This window comes from Equus przewalskii, chromosome 20, assembly GCF_037783145.1.
Source record: "Equus przewalskii isolate Varuska chromosome 20, EquPr2, whole genome shotgun sequence".
Lineage (NCBI taxonomy): Eukaryota > Metazoa > Chordata > Mammalia > Perissodactyla > Equidae > Equus > Equus przewalskii.
Genome location: NC_091850.1, coordinates 36,063,830 through 36,083,619, shown reverse-complemented (window position 1 = coordinate 36,083,619; position 19,790 = coordinate 36,063,830). Strand labels below are relative to the sequence as shown.

Genomic DNA, 19,790 nt, shown 5'->3' with positions numbered 1-19,790 from the left:
TGTTGAATGGTGATATTTGCTGTGGGAAATGTTTACTATAAAATAAATTGGGAAAGGAGAAATGGGTTTTGAAGGTTGCAATTTTAGATAGATTATTTTAATATAGTTCTCACCTAGAAAGTGGCTTCTGAACCAGAAGTTGGAAGAAGTTACACAGCTGGCTTCGTGGATCGCTGGGGAAAGATTGTTCCAAGGAGCAAGATCAGTCAGTTCAAAGGAAAAATGCCTGACATTTTTAAGGAGCAACAAGGATCCAAGAATAGCTGAAATGAAATGAGTTAAGGAAATAGAGGAGAATAATATAAAAGAGATAATCGAAACAGGATCTGGTAGATCCTTTGTGAGGATTGACTCTCATTGTGAAGAACAATTGATAAGTTTTGAATAGAGAACTGAGATGCTCACACTTACCTAATTAAAAAAGGAGAGAGAGTGGTCGCCCGGTGGCACAGCACTTAAGTTTGCACGTTCCGCTTTGGTGGCCAGGGGTTCCCCGGTTAGGATCCCGGGTGTAGACCTACGCACCGCTTGTCAGGCCATGCTGTGGCAGGCATCCCACATACAAAATATAGGAAGATGGGCATGGATGTTCGCTCAGGGCCAGTCTTCCTCAGCAAAAAAGAGGAGAATTGGCAGCAGATGTTAGCTCATGGCTAATCTTCTTCACAAAAAAAAAAAAAAGAGAGAGAGAAAAAAATGCAATACACTTCATATTCTATGTTCAAAATAGATGCTAGGGGAAATGGCTATTAAGAAAAAGCACTCAGAAGCATATTTCAATAATCTAGGTAAGATGTGTAGACCAGGATTGGAGCAGGAGTTGTGATGAAAAGTCATTGTATATGAAATACATTTTGAAGGCATAGGATTTTCTAAAATTTTGGATATAGAGGATAACAGAATGAGAATGATGAAGGATGGCTGCAAGGTTTTTGGCACGGGCAGGGAGAAGGATAGATTTGTCATCAACTGCCGTGGGGCAAGTTGATGGTAGAACAGATTCAGGAGTAAAAATTAGAAATTTGGACATATCCCAGTTGATGAGACACGCAGGTAGAAATTTAGAATAGTTAGTTGGATATATGTTTGAATTATAGGAAAGAAGTAAATATGGGAGATCTAAATTTGGGAATTTTCCATTTATCTCTTTATCTATAGATCTATCTATGGATATGGATAGTAACTGGGAGAATGGACAGGGTCATCAAGGGCCAGATTTTAAACAGAGAAGAAAAAAGAAGACTAGGGCCTGGTCCTCTCCAAAATACAGAGTTAGAAAGAAGAGAAGGAACTAGTCAAGAAGACTGAATAAAGTAACATATATCCAAAATAATGAAGAATCTTGGAGCCAATTGTGGTGCTTACACCAAGGTGGAAGGAATGATCAGCTGGGGTCAGTTCAATCACTGACTAAGGTAAGATGTTGTTGCTTTTTTTAAATTTGTTTGCTTGCTTTCATTGTCAAAGCTCTTTTGTTTCCTTTACTAAGATTGATTTTCAGGTCACTAGAATCTATTTCACATGTCTGAGAGTAGGTTACATGTAATAATATCTAGGCAATTTGTTGAAGTTCAAATAATGTAGACAGGTTCCTATCACTGAAAAAAAGTTCATCTATGAATATAGGCATATAATTCTGAAAATTACTGAACATTCAAAATAAAATAATTATATTTTACTCAACTGGATTTAATTTAATTCTCAAGTTTACCCAGTTAAAGTTAATTAATTTATTTTGTTTGGAAAGTAAGCACATGTTAAGAATTAATTTTCCTCAAATTCTATCAACTCCACAGTTCATGAGATTCAAGTTGTGGAAACTAATATTATTGATTCTACTGTGTGCATCTAGTGAAATCAAATTATCCAAACCCAAGAGGGGAAATATTATCATATCTATTTTTCTGGAGAAGTTAATTTCTTTACTTACCAGTGAGGAAATAATCTGATCTGAGCCTTAAATGCATTTTCCCACCCTAGGAATTTTGCAGATTATTGGAAAATTATAGGCAGTATTAGTATTACACAGATCTGGTAATTTCTTTGATCAAATCAAATCCTCTGGTTTGTAGCAAAAACAATCATATACCTATGAAGTATGAAATCTGTTAGCTTCATCCATTTTTTTTTTTTTCGAAGACTGGCACCTGAGCTAACATCTGTTGCCAATCTTTTTTTTTTTTCCCTTCCTCCACAAAGCCCCCAGTACATACATTCATATTCTAGTTGCAGGTCCTTCTGGGTGTGCTAAGTGGGACACCTCCTCAGCATGGCTTGACAAGTGTGCCCAGGATCTGAACCAGCGAAACCCTGGGGCGCCGAAGCCCAGTGCACAAACTTAAGCACTCAGCCACAGGGTGAGCCCTTAGCTCCATCCTTATCAAGCCTCCAGTGTATCAGTCATTCCCAGATCAAGAAAAGGGAGAACGGTGAAACTCACTGTATTATTTAATTACCCAAAATGGTAGTCAAATTAACATTCCTTCATAATCGAACTCAAAAATTTACTCTGTCTTGTTCTGTCCAGTATCAATATGATTTTCTCATAGCATTTGTTGGCCTATAACTTGTAGGTAGCTTGGTTTGGTGTGGTGCTCCTAGTATTTAAAGCATGGTAAACCCAGGCATGCAAACTAACTACCAATTCGCCCATCTCTGACTTGACATCATTTCTTCTTTTTTAAGCAGCCGTTAAACATACAGTCATTGTAGGCCTCTTTAAAATGACTTTACTTATTGTCACTTATCCCTCTAGTGATTATGGAATGCAGTGGTTATAAGAGGCATTAATAGATATCTAATTAATTTTTCTGCCACTTTATATCATCCTTCTCAAATATTTGTTGGATTTATGCTGGAAGATCTCTAGCAATGGGGAAACTACTTTCTAAGGCAAAAACTAAAACTTTCTGAACTAAAACTAAAAACTTTCTGTTTTCTGGGCAATTCCAATGATTAGGAAAATATCAAATGACTCTTAAGTGTCCAGCATATTTTTGTTGTTGTTGTTAGCATTAAATTAAATATTTTATGTGTTAGCTATTGGTGGTAAAGGTATTGAAATAGTATTAGTCTTCAAAAATTTGACAACACAGTAACATAATAGACCACATAAGTGTCTGTTTATAATTTGGTAAGTATTTGCTATTTAAAAAGGCTTGGTAACAGACTAGTCAATATTAAATTTCTATATAAATTCCAGCTAAGAATCACCCTAGGCATGACATTTTCTTCTTAAAGGATGCGTAATAAAAGAGAAAGAAAAGGATAATTTATGGCACAGAAAATGGATAACATGAAATCTCCCTGTGGAGTTCCCATTTTTCAGGCCACATCGGGGCAAGGTTTCTTCATGGCAGTCTTTCACAGATTTGCAAATGTTTATTATACACAATTCTCCTTCTCTCTTTTCCTTCTTTCCCATATCCAAAGTGCCTGTATTCTGTCTCCTGGACAATCCCAATTAGTAAAACTTCACATTCCTTAAGGTTTCTTATCTCCAATCTATATGTTACTGATTCTTTCAAGATTTCCTCAAATACAATGACTTCAAATCTCCTCAATAAAATTATCAATTAATAATAACTCCTCTAGTCTGTTGATACACATTTTAAGTGTTACCCAGATTATATTCCATGAATTTTCTTATCATGAAGAAATAATGAGAACTCTCATTTCTCATTCCTTTTTTTTTTTTTTTGAGGAAGTTTAGACTTGAGCTAACATCTGCTGCCAATCCTCCTCTTTTTTTGCTGAAGAAGACTGGCCCTGAGCTAACATCCATGCCCATCTTCTTCTACTTTATATGTAGGACGCCTGCCACAGCATGGCTTGACAAACAGTGAATAAGTCCACACCTGGGATCCTAACCGGTGAACCCCTGGCCACCGATGCAGAACGTGAGAACTTAACCACTGTGCCACCAGGCCAGCCCCCTATCATTTCTCATCCTGAAAACTAATCTACTGATGTAGGAGGAGGGATTTTGACTTTTGTCTTCATCTACATAACATTACTGACACATACTTCATTTACTCAAATAAAATTCACTGGTTGATCCCATAGTAAATAATTGTGCAAAAAACTTACAGATAGTTATTCACAAGTATTATATAATATTTTACATTGCAAATGAGTCTCATATCCTATTGATAGGTAGACATCAGTGGTTCAATAAACATTTGTCTATATTTAAGTGGCTGAAGTGGAAAAACCACAATTTGCTCTGAAGCTCTTTCATAGCCCCACCACACTCCACTCGAGTTTCAAATCACCGGCAGTAACGTTTCTTCTTCTTCCCTGAGTAAATCGTATTTTACCTTTAACGATGTAAAAAATTTCTGTCGTTAGTAAGAGCAGAACTGCTTCAAGAAATTAATTAAAGTGAAATTTATTTTTATAAATATTAGTTTATTTCATAAAAATACAAAAATATAAATATACATTTATAAAAATATGCATGAATTAACACAAAGACATTCTTCAACTAAATAAATATGGCAGTAATAGTCATTCCTATTTCTTTAGGGATATATATTCTTATAGGACTTTACAAAGCGGTTGCACAATATTTCGTTTCATAGTAAAGGTGACTGTAAGCCAGTTAAGAAAACATTTATAAAGTTCTTATAGCTAAGCAAAGGCACAAAAAGCCTTTTTATGTACGTTTATTGATTATTGATGTGATATACTTTCCTTCAGAGATTGTTAGGCAAAGAGGGTGAACTGGTTATTATTACTTTTTCTTTTAGTCTATGTCATTCGTATTCATTCACAGAAACTTACTGATTAAGCAAACCCTTACTAAGACAACACCTATGTATTGTTTGTAATTTCGATTTTTTAAAAATTTCCTCCAAGGAAGAGAATGCAGGCCACTCAATCTAGTAACAAAGAGAATACCTCCACTAACATGGATCAAGTCACATGATGCTCCTAATCTCGGTCACTGTCGTCACCCCCATACATATCAGCAAGTTTTTTAAAACGCGGCCCCCAGTCGCTGAGGTAATCGTAATCTTGGTTACCATCTGCTGTGAGAGATTCTAAAGAACTGAGCGAATCTGCTATGGAATCATTCCCTTCATAGGCATATGTTGCCAGTGAATCATAAGGAGGTGCACTTGGGTCTGAGTCATTTTCTTTTAATCTTCGATGGATAAATTCTTGTACATCAATATTTTCCCACAGAGGCACAGTCCTCCTTATCTGAAAAATAGTTTCAGGCATTACATCCCTTCTAAGTTTACTGTCTTCTCTTGCTTCTGGATTCCTTAATGTGCCAATGTCAAAAGCTTGGGTGTCTTCTTCCCCACCGCCTTCATCATTGTAGGTCACGATGTTGTCACGGACATCGTCTTTTGAAATGATCAGAGGTTCCTTTTTCCTTTGTCGCTTCAGTGCAGCAAACAGCACAACTAAAACTATCAACAGCAAAAAAGAGAAAATAGTGAGATGCCATGATTCAGGTTTAAATTAAATATAGCACACTTCTGTGAGTGACATTTGTGTGGTGTGAGAAGTGCTAAGATTGTTTGGATAAGAGTAACTATCCTGTGCAAACACAGGGTGCCTTGGGCCACTGACTGCATGGTATTGATGAAGAAGCAGATATTACGGTACCGTTTATTTACTTTCAAAACTCTCTCTCCTGAGGAGCTCTGACATTGAAAAAGCTTTATTCAATTATGGCTAATGCATTTAGCCAATTGTGATTATGTGATACCTCATTCCTCTCAAATGCATGCTTTTTTAAAAATACTTAAATTCTAAAGCTACAGTTGTTATTATCCCAAGAGAAACTGAGCACCAATGTAATATTTTCTTAATGACTGAAGGTAATATATGCAAAACATTACTCGAATTTGTATAGTATATACATGTCACATGTATACGTATTATACACATGTATATATGTAAGTGTATATATACACGTTTATATACACAAATATGTATGTGCTACTAATCTCATCCCTTCCCATAGCTCATATCTGTTTAATTAAAGTCCTTTATTGACCTGGTTTTGCAAGCCTGTTTCAAATCTGAAATATAAGTCTATAAGCTACAATATAAAATTCAAACTCAAATATCTTTAATTTATACTCATCTTACAAGACAGCTCAGGTTTTATCTTGTTGCCGAGGACTTCCGTGACTTACACAGTTGCATTCAAGCTTTTTAGCGAAAACGTTAACTGTACTCCCTCTATTTACTGCATTGTTTTTATTATTTACATATCTATGATATCAAGTAAACTGTGTACATCCCCACATAGGATACACTGTCTTATTTTTTGTTACATTACTGGAATTTAATGTCTGCATGTATTTGACAATCAACATATGCGAAATAAATGCATTTTGCAATTAAAAGTACATTTGAAAAATAAGAAGAAACATATGATTTCCAAAATATAAATTTTACATGGAAAATGGACCAAGTCCCTAATTTTATACATAAGAAAAGTTTAGAATTAAATTTAAAAAATTTACCAAAAGCACACTTACACGTGGTCCAGGAGGAAAAAAACCCCAAAAAATAGGTTTCCCTTAGTTTAGGCCAGTGAAATATTTTGTCAATAGTATTTATGTTTCATTGAGAAACGAGACAATTCTGGCTCAAAAATCTATCATTCGTTTTCTCCATCTTTGCACCAAGATTACACAAAGCCACTGATATACATTGAGGCTACACTTTCACCATGGCCCTTGAGATCCCCATAACTCCACTAAGCGCCTGTCCAATGCTATTGTCATATTAGCCAACACACTTTCCTCAGCACCTACTAGTTGGTAGAAAGAAAAAAACATTCATTAGAAGCATCTTAAATTAACCTTCCCAGAATGGTCTTTGGATGCTGAACTATATTCAGAATCTCTTGGAGACAATTATAAAAAAACTATTCAGTAAAAATGAACTATATCTATACTCTTTCCTATTAAAGGATGAATATAAGTTAATTAAATCTAAGTGGCATCTGAAATCTACCAGTGTAGTGAACCATACGGTAGAAAAAGAAGGTTCTTTCTAAATTTAATGTTGAATGAGTTCATTTATAAATTCTCTACTTTTCTCAGAATTTTTATAAATTCTGACTATAAAAGAACAATGTGGTCAAGTTATTCTAAGGGTTTCTTAGCTAATATAGTATTTACCGACTTCCACAAATGGACCTAAGAGGTTGTTCTGAGTTTTGTCTCCTCTGTCAGGTCAAAATTATCTTTGTTGTTTCCCTAGACTGAGGTTGTTTATCAGGGTTATGTAAATGGAATTCAAAGAGGCTAAGAGAAGAAATAGAAAGAATGCATCATGATTTTCATTAATCTGTAACTTGAATTTAGCATTTCTTTCTATTATGAATATCACCATAAACTATAGTGATAGTAACAGTATGTGTGCCTATTAAACCAATAGAAATCACAGGTATTTTATATTGCATTATAGATATAACTTATCTCAAATGATCATTAAACTTGTACTAGAACAAGGTGCATATGACAATAATCAAGCACATCTTCGGTTTTTGTTTAATTTGGATAAATGTATGTCCTTTTGTCTTACATATCCTACTCTTACCATTTTAAATGACTATTCTAAATAGGTTCATAAATTTCTTCTAATAAAAGCATCCAAGGAAAAAAAAGATTAAAAAGCCATTCCCTAGGTTTTGATCCCTGACTTTGCCTTGTAACATAGATGTAAACTAAGAACTAAATGTTTTACAAACTATAACGGGTAGGTCTAAAATATTTGCCCATGCTGTATGACTAACTATCTTGCATAGTAGACTCTTTTAACTATAAAAAGGCATTAGCTGTGTCCAGTCATTAGTAAAAGATTTGAAAAACAGTAAGAATGCTTTAGGAACTTTGATAACGAAACCTTCTGAATTAGAACCAATTTTAACTAAAATAATAAAAAATCATTCCATATTTAGAGAATAAGTTGGGAAGGTGAAAAACAAGACATGCATGCCTTCTATATTGCTCAGGGCAGAAAGGTGGCAGATATTTTTTCTTTTTTCGAGGAAGATTAGCCCTGAGCTAACTGCTGCCAATCCTCCTCTTTTTGCTGAGGAAGACTGGCCCTGAGCTGCCATCCATGCCCATCTTCCTCTACTTTATATGCCCATCTTCCTCTACTTTATATGTGGGACGCATACCACAGCATGGCTTGCCAAGTGGTGCGATGTCCGCACCCGGGATTCGAACCAGCGAACCCCAGGCCACGAAAGCAAAATGTGCACACTTAACCACTGCGCCACTGGGCCGGCCCCAAAAGCTGGCAGATTTTTGAGAAGAGAAGAAGCAGCTTTCTAGGATTTCTGCATAGAAAAAAATATTATACAATTTGACAATGTTATAATATCCAAACTTATTTGGGGGTTGCTTCTGTTCCCCCATGTATGCATGCATGTCTTTATGTATGTGTGTGTGTATTGTTTTCATATAGAAATAAAAAAGTCAAATTTGAACTATACATACTTCCATGCTGTTCTAAATCAGGAAAGTAGAACTATTTAAGCAAATAAAACAATATGATATCAGTAGCACTCAGCCGAAAGGGTAAGCCAAAATTCAATCTCCATGGGGATACAAAAATATTTTAGAGAGGAGTTGAACTTTCTAGTAGCGGGTGAAGATTCAGACGGCTGATGGTGATGTTAGTGGTGCGTATGTTCTAAAGCACCCTGGGAAAATGTTTTTCTAAATAGTTGGATCATCTTAACCGAGACAATGTTTTCCCCCACTTTCCTCTAGCCCCTACTGAAGTCCTGCAAGGGTATCTGGCCAAAGGGATTTCATCCAGAGAGCCTGAAAGTATTTGCAGTGAAAGGGAGCCAGCACATATGAGCCTTGGAATGCAAACTTGGCTAGCTCTCCTGCCCTAAGCATAAGCATTTTGGATGAACATTTGATGGAAACAATTTTGGGGGAAACGTTTTACAGTGGAACAACTGTTTAATTGAATTAAATCGTTGTCCTGTTCAGGCATGGTCAAATAAAACATTTGCTATTGGAAATATGACTTTATTTAGAAAACATTGCAGGATTCGGTATAACCACAACACCATAGTGATATTTAAAAGAATGAACTTAAACTTTAATTTAGTGTATTGCACCACTATATAACACATTTTATGAAAAAAACATTATCTTGTTACAACTTAAATGCGTTTGCAACATAGATGTCTAATACACGTAGCAGTATTTGCTATTATTATTTGTCAAGATAGTCTTTGACTTTGAGAATAATAATTACATGGGGGAATTCTGAAATGGAATAATCTGGGTTTGAATGCTGGTTAAAACCCTTTCTAAATGAGTGAATTTGTATAAGTTATTCAGCTTTTCTGTAGAATGAAAGTATTTACCTTATAGAATTGGTATGAAAATTAAAGTGATTATTAAAGTAAATATCCTTAAAATAATGACCATGGTTAGTTAACACTAAACTTCAGTTTAGTAGTAGCACTAAACACTATAAATATAAAATATATCTAAATATATATATATATATATATATAGGGCCGGTCCCGTGGCATAGTGGTTAAGTTCATGGGCTGTGCTTTGGCAGCCTGGGTTCATGGGTTCAGACCCCAAGCGCAGACCTACACCACTCATCAGCCATGCTGTGGTGATGACCCATATATAAAGTGGAGGAAGATTGGCACAGATGTTAGCTCAGTGCCAATCTTCCTCAGGAAAAAGAAAAGAAAGAAAAAATATACATAGCATTAGCCATTATATCTTTGGTTTGGTCTCTAGAAAGTTAGACTTATCTTCATAGACAAAAATTCAATTTTTTTCTTCTAACTGAAAGAACAATTTTAATGAAAATTTGAAATTTTCAATCTTTAGCTCTAGAGAAGAGTGCTTTTCAGTGTGTGATCACTGGGCAATGAGAGAGAATTCTGGGAGTTAAATGAGCATTTGAGGGTGTAGCTTACCGAGAAGAATGATGACACAGAGGAGGATGGCGATGAGAGCTCCTGTGCTCAGGCCAGCCGTGAGGACCAAGGCCTCTGCGCTGCAGGACTGCATGTTTCCCTCACTGTCGCAGGCACACACACGAATAGTGAGCGTGCCGGTGCTGCTTTGAATTGGATAATCGTTGTCAAAGATTAAAATGGGCAGTAGATAGGTGCTCATTTTGTTGCGGCTATATCCGTCTTTTCGAGTCATGATTCCTGCTGTATTATCTGGGGTAAAAACGATGGGGGGGTAAAAAAAATCTCACACCAGGTTTCGCTTTTGCATCTTAAGGTCTCATAATTTTTACTTTTAAAAATATTTGATACCTTTATTGTCTACAATGGTGAAGTTGGGGTTGAGGGGAAATTCTGGCACTGGCTCAAAGAAGAATTTGTGGCCTCGGGGAGGATCGTCCTTGTCCATGACACTGACAGTCTGAATCAACTGAAACCAAGTAAGTGAATTAAGTAAACGACAACAAATAGTGACTCTTCTTATTACAAGACATTTTAAGTTAGTGTTTGTACCGTAAATATGTCACTGAAATTAGAGAAACAAAAAATATGCCGTTTTCAGAAAATGACGTGAAGATTTTTTTTATGGTTTTATCTAATGTAACTTATTTGATTAAGAATAAAAAATGTCCATCAAGTATTAGTTTGCAGGATGTCTCTATAAATTGTCGTCTGATTCCTGGCCATTGCTGTGTCCAACCTTAAATAAAAGTTTGATCGCTCCAACATCTATCCTTTTTTGACATTGCTAGAAAGTGCCAGTCTTTTTTATTATTAATTGGTTAACAATATGGTCCCTCCGCTAGATAATGATTGTGTCAAAGGCAGAGAACATAACAGATGAATTGCTTTAAAAACATGTGATTAGTACAACCACTCATATAGATTAAGAATACTACTCTTATAATTTTAGAAAAATGAGCAATATGCCATATAATACCAGAAAGAAAAAGATTTTAAAGCTATGGGGCACTGTAACTATAATGATATTGCATATTTTATTCCAATAATTTGCCTTCCTTTTAATGATATTTGCAAAGTTTAGAAAGATATACAAATGTAAGCATTTAAAGTTTTGTAAAACCAGGGTCAAAGTTGGAGATTACAGCACGTGTTAGCCGTGCTGACTGTAAGTCAGGGCTGTGCCACGTGTGAAGATGGAGCAGCACGTGACAGGTCGGGCAGAAAAATTCCACTGAGCATTTTATAGTAGAAACAGTGCTAAGCTGCACATCGGGGGGCCTGTTTTCTAGTCCTGGGTCTGCCATCTGTGTGATTTGAAATCACAGTCATTTAATTACTCTTACTTTCAAATTTCTCTTCCACAAAACAAACAGTTGCACCACCTCCAGGTATAATAGTCCAACTTCTGTGATGAACAATAATGGTCTGTGATGAACAATAATGGGAATTTCACAGTAGTTTAATCTATCCATTGTTTTGGTTATTGTGTGCCTTCTATAGCCATGCCAACCTGCATACTCGCTATTCAATATTTTCTCCTCTTCAGTTTGATATTAACTATAATTTCTTTCATTTCGTTGACAGAGTGGCATGTAACCTTATGTTTCTTTATACGAAGCTTCTGAAAATGCACAGCTATTAAGACAAGCTTAATGCACTTTTTCCTCCTTAGAAGATTAGATCAATCATAGAAAACATTTTACATAATATCTAATATTCTTACTCAACCTCTTGTTCCAGATTAGCAATAACATATCTAATATGTTAAATTATAAATAAATTGGACCTTTGATTATATGACTGAGCTGTTGATTTAATTAGATTGGCCCTTGTTTAAACATATTTTAAGAGACAACACAAATCAGTAGTTTAAAATATATTTGCTTTTCAACCTTGTTAATTTTAACAAGAAAAGTGTTTTACATCAAGTAGATGAATGACATAGAAATTCTAATAGTAGTAGCATATATTAAAGAATTATAGTTAGTTTATCAATTATACTTTATCATTCTCAATTTTTAATATATCATTAACTCATGTGAATCAATAAAAGAAAAGCATACTAATAGACAAGTATAGAATATTTATAGGCCATTGCCAGTTGACTTGTATCCTTCCAAAATATACATTCAACTCCTAATCCCCACTACCTGTGAATGTGATCTTATTTGGAGATAGGCTCTTTGCAGATGTAATCGAGTTAAGATGAGGTCATATTGGTTAGGGTGGACCCTAATCCAATGAATGGAGTCCTCGTAAGAAGAGGGAAATTGGATACAGAGAGATACAGGAAGAATGTTATGCAACAATGGAGACTGAGATTGGAGTAATTTGGGTCTAAAAACCAAGGAATGCCAAGGACTGCCAGCAACCACAGAGACTAGGAGGTGGCAAGGAAGCATCCTCCCCTGGAATCCTCACAGAGAGGATGGACCTTCTGACACATTGATTTCAGACTTCTAGCCTTCAGACTGTGTGAGAGAAGACATTTCTGTTGTTTCAAGCTCTCTAGTTCGTAGTAATTTGTCATGGTAGCCTTAAGAAACTAATATATCTGTGAAGATTTTTGAAAATTGGCCACACATTTAGGAAAAAATGTTCAGCCTCAATAATTTTGGAGGAATTCATGTTACAATTATAATGAGATATTACATATTGGTAGACATTTAAAATTTAGCATTGCCCAATAAATAGGCAATCATCCACATTTGGTGGGAGTTATCACTAGGTATATGGCATATTTGGAGAGCTATTTGAAAGCATCAGTGAATATTTATTGATAAAATTTATTTATTTCTACTTTAAGGATTATATAGAAGGAAAATAACACCAGGTAATGTATAAATATAAATGTACTGTAATGCTCAGTATAGTGCTGTCTGGTAGAGTAACATTTTGTTTATAAACCAAATTTCTGTCAACAGGTGGGTAGTTGAGTAAACTAATTAATGTGTAGCTATGCTATGAAAATTAAGCATCAAATTAAAAATAATCATTTACTGAACTGAAACTATGCCCATTAGATGTTGCAAAGTGAAAAAAGGAAAACAAGTTTTAATCCGAATAACTGTGTAATGATTCTTTGTTGGCAAAAAAGAAAATAAAAGCATTTTTATTTTTGTGAATGTAAGTGGAATGGGGTATGGATCACTTTCTTAGCCTGCTTGGGCTGCCATAACAAAATACCACAGACTGGAAGGTTTAAACAACAGAAATACATTTTCTCACAGTTCTGGAAGCTGGAAGTCCAAGATCAATGTACTAGTATGGTGGGTTTCTGATGAGAGCTCTCTTCCTGGCTTTCAGACGGCTGCCTTCTTGTTACATCTTCACACGGCCTTTCCCTTGAGCTTGTGCATGGAGAGAGAGAGAGAGTGATCTCTCTGGTGTCTCTTCTTTTTTTAAAATTTTATTTTAGTTAAACATTTTATTCTGAGACAAATGTACATGAAATTTATGAGAAATAATACAGAGAGGTCCCATGCATCCTTTATCCAGTTTCCTTCAATGGTAACATCTTGTAGAACCATCGTACACTATCAAAACCAAGATTTTGACATAGACACAGTCAAGATACAGAACATTTCCATCACCACAAGGATCCCTTGTGTTGTCCTTTTACAGCCACATCTCTACCTGGTTGCCCCCACCTCCCTGACCGCCTGGCAACCAATAATCTGTTCTCCATTTCTAAAATGTTCTCATTTCAAGAATCTTAAGCAAGTGGACCCTTTTTGGGATTCACTTAGCTTCTTGAATTTGTAGATTTATATGCTTTATGACATTTTTGAAGTTGTACATTGATTTGACAGGAGAAGGGAGGACCACCTCATTATTTGCAGATGGGGGTAGAAGTTGATATTCCCTACTCTACCTCTGTTGACACCCAGTGTCGGGGAGGGATCTTCATTACTGCTGGGCAGGGGTAGGATTTCCATCTCCCACTAGGCATCTATTGATAACTCTCTCTGGGTGGAAAGGGTAGGAGTGACTTGTTACTGCTCCCCATCTGACTTTCACTTATACTAAAAGCACAGGAAGTGGTCTCATTACTGCTGGGCAGTGGTGAGGGTCCTGACTCTCTTCTAGCTTCCTCTAACTCTGGTGTCCCTTATTTGAAACACTAATCCTATTAGATCAGATCCCCACCCTTATGACCTCATTTAACCTTAATTGCTTCCTTAGAGGTTCCATCTCCAAATACAGCCATACTGAGGGGTTAGGACTGCAACATACGGATTTTGGGAGGACAGAAACGTTCAGTCCATTACAATCTCCAATGAAACAGAAGAAAGACTGTATTTCAATTTGTTTTCTATATTTAAAAAGACATGATGGAATTATATAGTCTTAACATCTATTTTCTTTTTCCTTAAAGAAATATCTAAACAACTGGTTAAAATTTCTTTCAGTAAAATTTGTGCAGTTACCGTCATTTGTAAAATACTAGATTAGTGTCAAAAATGAACGGATCCTACATTTGCTTAAAATTAGAGAGATCTTAAATATTACTTTGTAGGGGACTTTGTAACTCTGAAAAAGTCTTTTTCATCTCAATAATATTAAAGTAAAAAAAAACACAAACAAAATATAAATTATATCAAGCCAAAATGTCCTGACTGGGCAATTAAAAGTGGCAAAATGTGATGAACAAAAAATTACTCCAATTCCCTTTATACTAACATAGGACAATTTCATTTTCATACTTCGTGTTTTATCTAATGTGTTTCCATTCTATTCATGAAAATAACGGATTATCAGCATAATTATGAATCCTGGTAGGAACTTTATATATATATGATACTCGTTATAGATCTGGTATAGGAATTAAAGCATATATTATAATTTTTCCTATTACCTCATGGATTCCATAATAAAAACAATTTTAAAAGTCATCCTTTTAAAATCTTTGTGGGTTTTTTGGTAAAAGGAGATAAATAAGTGACAAAGAGGATTGACAATATTTTGCATAAAAAAAACTGTGCAAGTTAATTACTGTAATGTCAAATGCCTTTGTGAAGAGGAAAATTTTTAAAGTTTACAATAATTTGATTTACCTGACCAGGTTTTGCATTTTCACAAACAAATGTTTCATAGTACATGGCAAATTCTGGAGCATGGTCATTGATATCCAGAATTCTGATGAAGACAGGGACCTGGCTACTTTGTTTTGAGTTATCTGCAACGAGAACATGTGTAAGATTTCAGTCTCATTTACAGAGAAGCCAGGATACCACTCGCCCCATTTGTAACTTAGCAACAGATCATTTCGGTGGTATTCACTTTCTTGATTGGATTGCTGATGGATAGCTCAGCATTCTTACATGATCCAGATGGAAAGCATGATAAAAAGAAGAGACTGTGATTGAGAATGAAATACTATTTGTAAGAGAGAATTTTCTCAGACTGATCAATTATATAAGATTATATTTCTATCCCACAGGAAGGTGTAAAAAGAAAATCAAGTTTAAAATAAACAAAATATTTGACAATCATTAAAACAATTTAAAAATCCAGTACACTCTAAATCATTTCTCTCAGATCTTGTTAATGATAAAATCATTCCACACAAGAATGAGAATCTACTTAATGGCATCATTTTATTACTTTGGTGAAAAATAATGTGTTCAGATGGATGTATTTCTAACTTACTTATTTCTGTGGCTGTAATGGTGATGTTGTGCCAAGGAGATGATTCCCGGTCAAGGGTCTTCAAAGTGAAAATAGAGCCATTTTCCGAGTGGATACTAAAAATCCTGTCCATATCAGTATGCCGATCAACAGAGTATCTGCAGAAAAGAGATTCATAAATCCAGGCATTGTTTTAAGATTATTAGTTGATCTACTATTTCTTATAGGCAATTCACAAAATGTTCTGATAAAGACATGACCAGAAAAAGGCTAATAATTTTCTTGCATTGTTATTTAATATAATTGCCATTTAGACAATTTGATATATTTGGCTGTTTCTGTTATTCTATGATTATGCGTTCTTTGGAGTCATGATTTATACTCATGAATCCTAGTGGCAACTTTTGAGTTTTCAGTTGTCACTTGATTTATTTATCCTATCATAGACCTGTTAAGTGCTTGAAACATATGAAGCAGTCATATTACACTTGATAGAGTCAAATTCATTACATAAATTGAAATTATGTTAAAACACATAAGCACACGTGTCCACATAGTCCTTATGAGGATAAATGAATATAGAGAGGCTTTTGTAAAATACACTCCTCTTGAATGGCTCTCTATTCAAGGAACATCTCAGCCGAATCAAAGGCCATCCTCCAATCTATCCCTCCAACACTTTCCATACAAAAATGAAATGACACATTACACAGAGTTCTGTGACTCTTTTTCATCAGAGCTGGATATGGATGATGTCACATGAACTTTGTATCACTCTATGGTTGGCTTACCCTCCCCCACAAAAAAGATGTCCACCTCCTACTTCCTGGAACTTGGGAATATGTTTCTTTCTAGGGTAAAAGTAACTTTGCAGGTATGATTGATTAAAGACCTTGAGAAGGGAGATTATCTTCAATTATCTGGATGGCTATACACGACTAATATTATCTAACATTTTCGCATCTGTTGGAAATTTCTGCTGCTGGGTGTTTAACTGAGCCATATAGAAAACTAAGTGTTTCTCAAACATTAGTGATCATATGAATCATGTTGGGATCTTGTTAAAAACAGATTCTGACTCAGTAGGTCTGGTGTGGGAGCTAGGATTCTTTCTGCCTTTCTGAGATACTCTTGGGTGAATTGCATGTTGTAGGTCTACAGATAAGGTTTTGCATAGCAAAGTTAGAGACAATGGTATAGATTGGTTAGAATGAGGACAGAAAAAGGAATAACAATGACAGATAACTAACTGACTAATCAGCATTGGGTGTAGTTCACATTTTTCTAGTTATCTTATTAAAGGCACTTAGCAAATGAACCCCTTTTTGATCTGTGAATTAGGGAATTACAGCTCCCGTCATAAATCTGTAATATATTCACTATCGGGCACTGATTTTGACAAACATAAGCAATAGATATTTAGCAGCCAATGTTCTAAATATTGTGCAACATTGATAATATTTAAAATATTGGGTGAAAATATATTTATCTAAGTTCTATGATATTTTTGTTGTTTTGGTTGTTTTAATAAAGAAACCATGACTCAAGTCTATTGCTGTGAGAACTATGTTGAACTTAAGGAATTCATCAGTAAATTCAGATTTCCAAAATAATTGTAAAAATTTAGTATAGTACATCATGGTTTTTGCCTAATTTATTTTCTGCTAAAGTTTAGAAAGTAATTGTTTCCGACTCAAAGATACTATTTCAAAGTGAGTATTTGGGTATGTCGAAAACATATATACATTGGATTTCATCTCAAAGGTGGACTAGCCAAGAACTTTACATAGTTGGTCTCAGGTTCCTTTCTGTACCTCACTCCCAATGTAGAGAACCAGCTCTGTCACCTTCTTGTTTGTCTTTGGGAAGATTGTGCAATAGATGATGGAGCTATATAGAAATGGTAGTATTCCCTTGATAATTTTCCTACATGGTGATATAAAAAGAATTTGGGAGATTAAAAAAAACCTCATATGACATATGGTCACTGTTCAAGAATAGATATACTTCTGGTGTGGAAAATCCTAAGGAGATAGAGGATAATGAGAAACCTAGACATAAAAATAAATATATAAAAATGCATAATGGTGTGTATCTATATATACATATATATACGTATGTCCTAGAAACAAAAGTTATACTGGGTTTTAACCAACAATTCATTGTCAGACTAGGTTCTGAGATAGATCTTATTTTTAAAGTAACTATTAATGTACTAAAATTGAGGAAGTCATATTAAATTTTCTCTTTTTAATCTATATTGGTTAATAGTACTAAAATAAAATGAAATATAGTCTTTCCTCTCTCTACGTGTCAACCCCCCCTACAATTTGGTTCCTAATATGAGCTGATAAAGTCACTAGAACATTTTTTCAAATGTTCTAATTTCCTTAAATACTTACACCAAATTCTGCTTATGAGTGAAAACAAGTGTAACATGAACACAAAGAAAGCAAAGTAAAAGAACATAACTCAACCACATCTATGTGTTCAACGAAACTCAAGTCATGATATTCACCTGTACATATTTCTCTCCATTGTTGGAAAGGTCAATAGTTAACCATTATCTGCTTCTGGCTGAAAATAGACCTTGGATTTCTTCCTACCGTTTGTATTGAAGATCAAAATCTAAAGCCCATTGCTACTTGCCATAGAGAATAGCAAGGGGGTTCCTATGATTGAAGGACAGCTAACAATTCTAACATTCTATGAGTCCAGCTTTGCCTCACTTGGAGCTGATGCGCGATCAAAATAAGTCTGAGTTTCTCGCTGCCTACTCTTAGGTTTAACCTTGAAAGGCACTGTTTTTCAAGTTAAGAATTCATGAAGGAGAATCACTTTGATGGTTTAAAAATAGCTCACTTTAACATTAACACTGCAAACTTTCAGGTCTATATTCAGAAATTTGCCCTTGTGCAAATGATGTCTCACTATTTCTCAAAGGCCAGAAATTACTTCCTTTTATTTAGAAGCCAATGCTCTATTTTCAACACAGCATAGGACGTTCTGGTTTACCTATTAATAATAAATACACCGGATTACAACAAATGACCAGAAAGACCTGATAAACAACACAGGACAAAGCAATCCCTATGTGCCAGCAGACAGTCTATTAAAACAACAATATTTTATTAATCTTCTTACATTGAATTTTGAACAGTAAGTTTTAAAACAAGACCACTAGCACAATCTTTTGAATGAACACATGTGCCAAGACAAGATCCAACCATATAGACCACAATAACAAGGGAGAAAGCACAAGAGAACAGCCTGTGGAAGTTGAACTCTGGTTTAAGTTTCTTTGCTTTTCATTTTTATGTTCTAATATTAAGAATCAAACACATATCGGATCCCTGTATTTCCATGTTACAAAAAATGTAAATTAAGTTACAGACATAAGAGCAAATCAGTAATATGCAGAAACATGTCAAAGATAGCATTCCTTTTCCTTTACTGAATTCCAGGTGCATCTTCCATAACATAATGAGGCTATAGGTTTGCTCTTTCCTTTCTATCTCCTGCTTTCCAGAAACGCTTTTCCTAGCTTTCATGCTTTCGTACTTCATGAAGTATGAAAGCTTCATTCCCCTTCAAAGTGAGACTGTGGCTATACAGTGCTTGAACAAATAGTTCAAATCATTTTTTGGTTTTTTTTGCAGATATTAGTGACATTATTTTTAAATTATTATTTTACTCTCTGTAATAAAATCAAGCAAATAATAGGGAAGCTCTGATATATAGGAATGCACTTATTCACTTCTTCCACCTTATGGTGGAATCATGTACATTTTACTGAGGCATAACTAAATTTCTCACCAGTGAGTTTGTTTTGTACCTACTTGTCGATTTGACTGCAGTAAAAAGGATTTCTTCTAAAATTCGTTGAACTTTAAATATGTTGAGCATAAAATCGGTGTGAAATGAGACAACATGTTCTTTCCGAACCTGTAAAGCTATAATCAACCCTATAGCTCGGGAAATCCATGATTACTAATGAGATGAAGCGGAGCTGACAACAGCTGCTAATTGTAACTATAATCTCATGTTGCAAGTGGCAGATGTATTTCAGAAAATATGTTTGATGAACAGATTTACCGGTGGGGTGAGAATTAGTTTCCAAACTTTCCCTGGAAAATGTATCTCCATGATGCTTATCAAAACCTATTTCTGCTCTGGGGATCAGTCATCCTTCTAAATTCTATCAGAG

At 35.0% G+C, this 19,790-nt stretch overlaps 1 protein-coding gene across 2 annotated transcripts in view; it reads right to left on the bottom strand.

The window, feature by feature from the left end:
• Positions 1-4,389: 4,389 nt before the first annotated feature.
• The window catches only part of CDH9 (cadherin 9), a 132,974-nt gene continuing 117,573 nt past the window's right edge, over positions 4,390-19,790 (bottom strand). For both annotated transcript variants that reach the window (XM_008539337.2, XM_070587152.1), the window contains exons 8-12: positions 15,605-15,741; positions 15,010-15,131; positions 10,301-10,418; positions 9,950-10,201; positions 4,390-5,423 (exon numbers count right to left, since the gene is read on the bottom strand). In XM_008539337.2, coding sequence (XP_008537559.2) covers positions 4,936-5,423; positions 9,950-10,201; positions 10,301-10,418; positions 15,010-15,131; positions 15,605-15,741 — 1,117 coding nt within the window. In that variant the 3' untranslated portion in view covers positions 4,390-4,935. The remainder of the gene's footprint in view (positions 5,424-9,949; positions 10,202-10,300; positions 10,419-15,009; positions 15,132-15,604; positions 15,742-19,790) is intronic.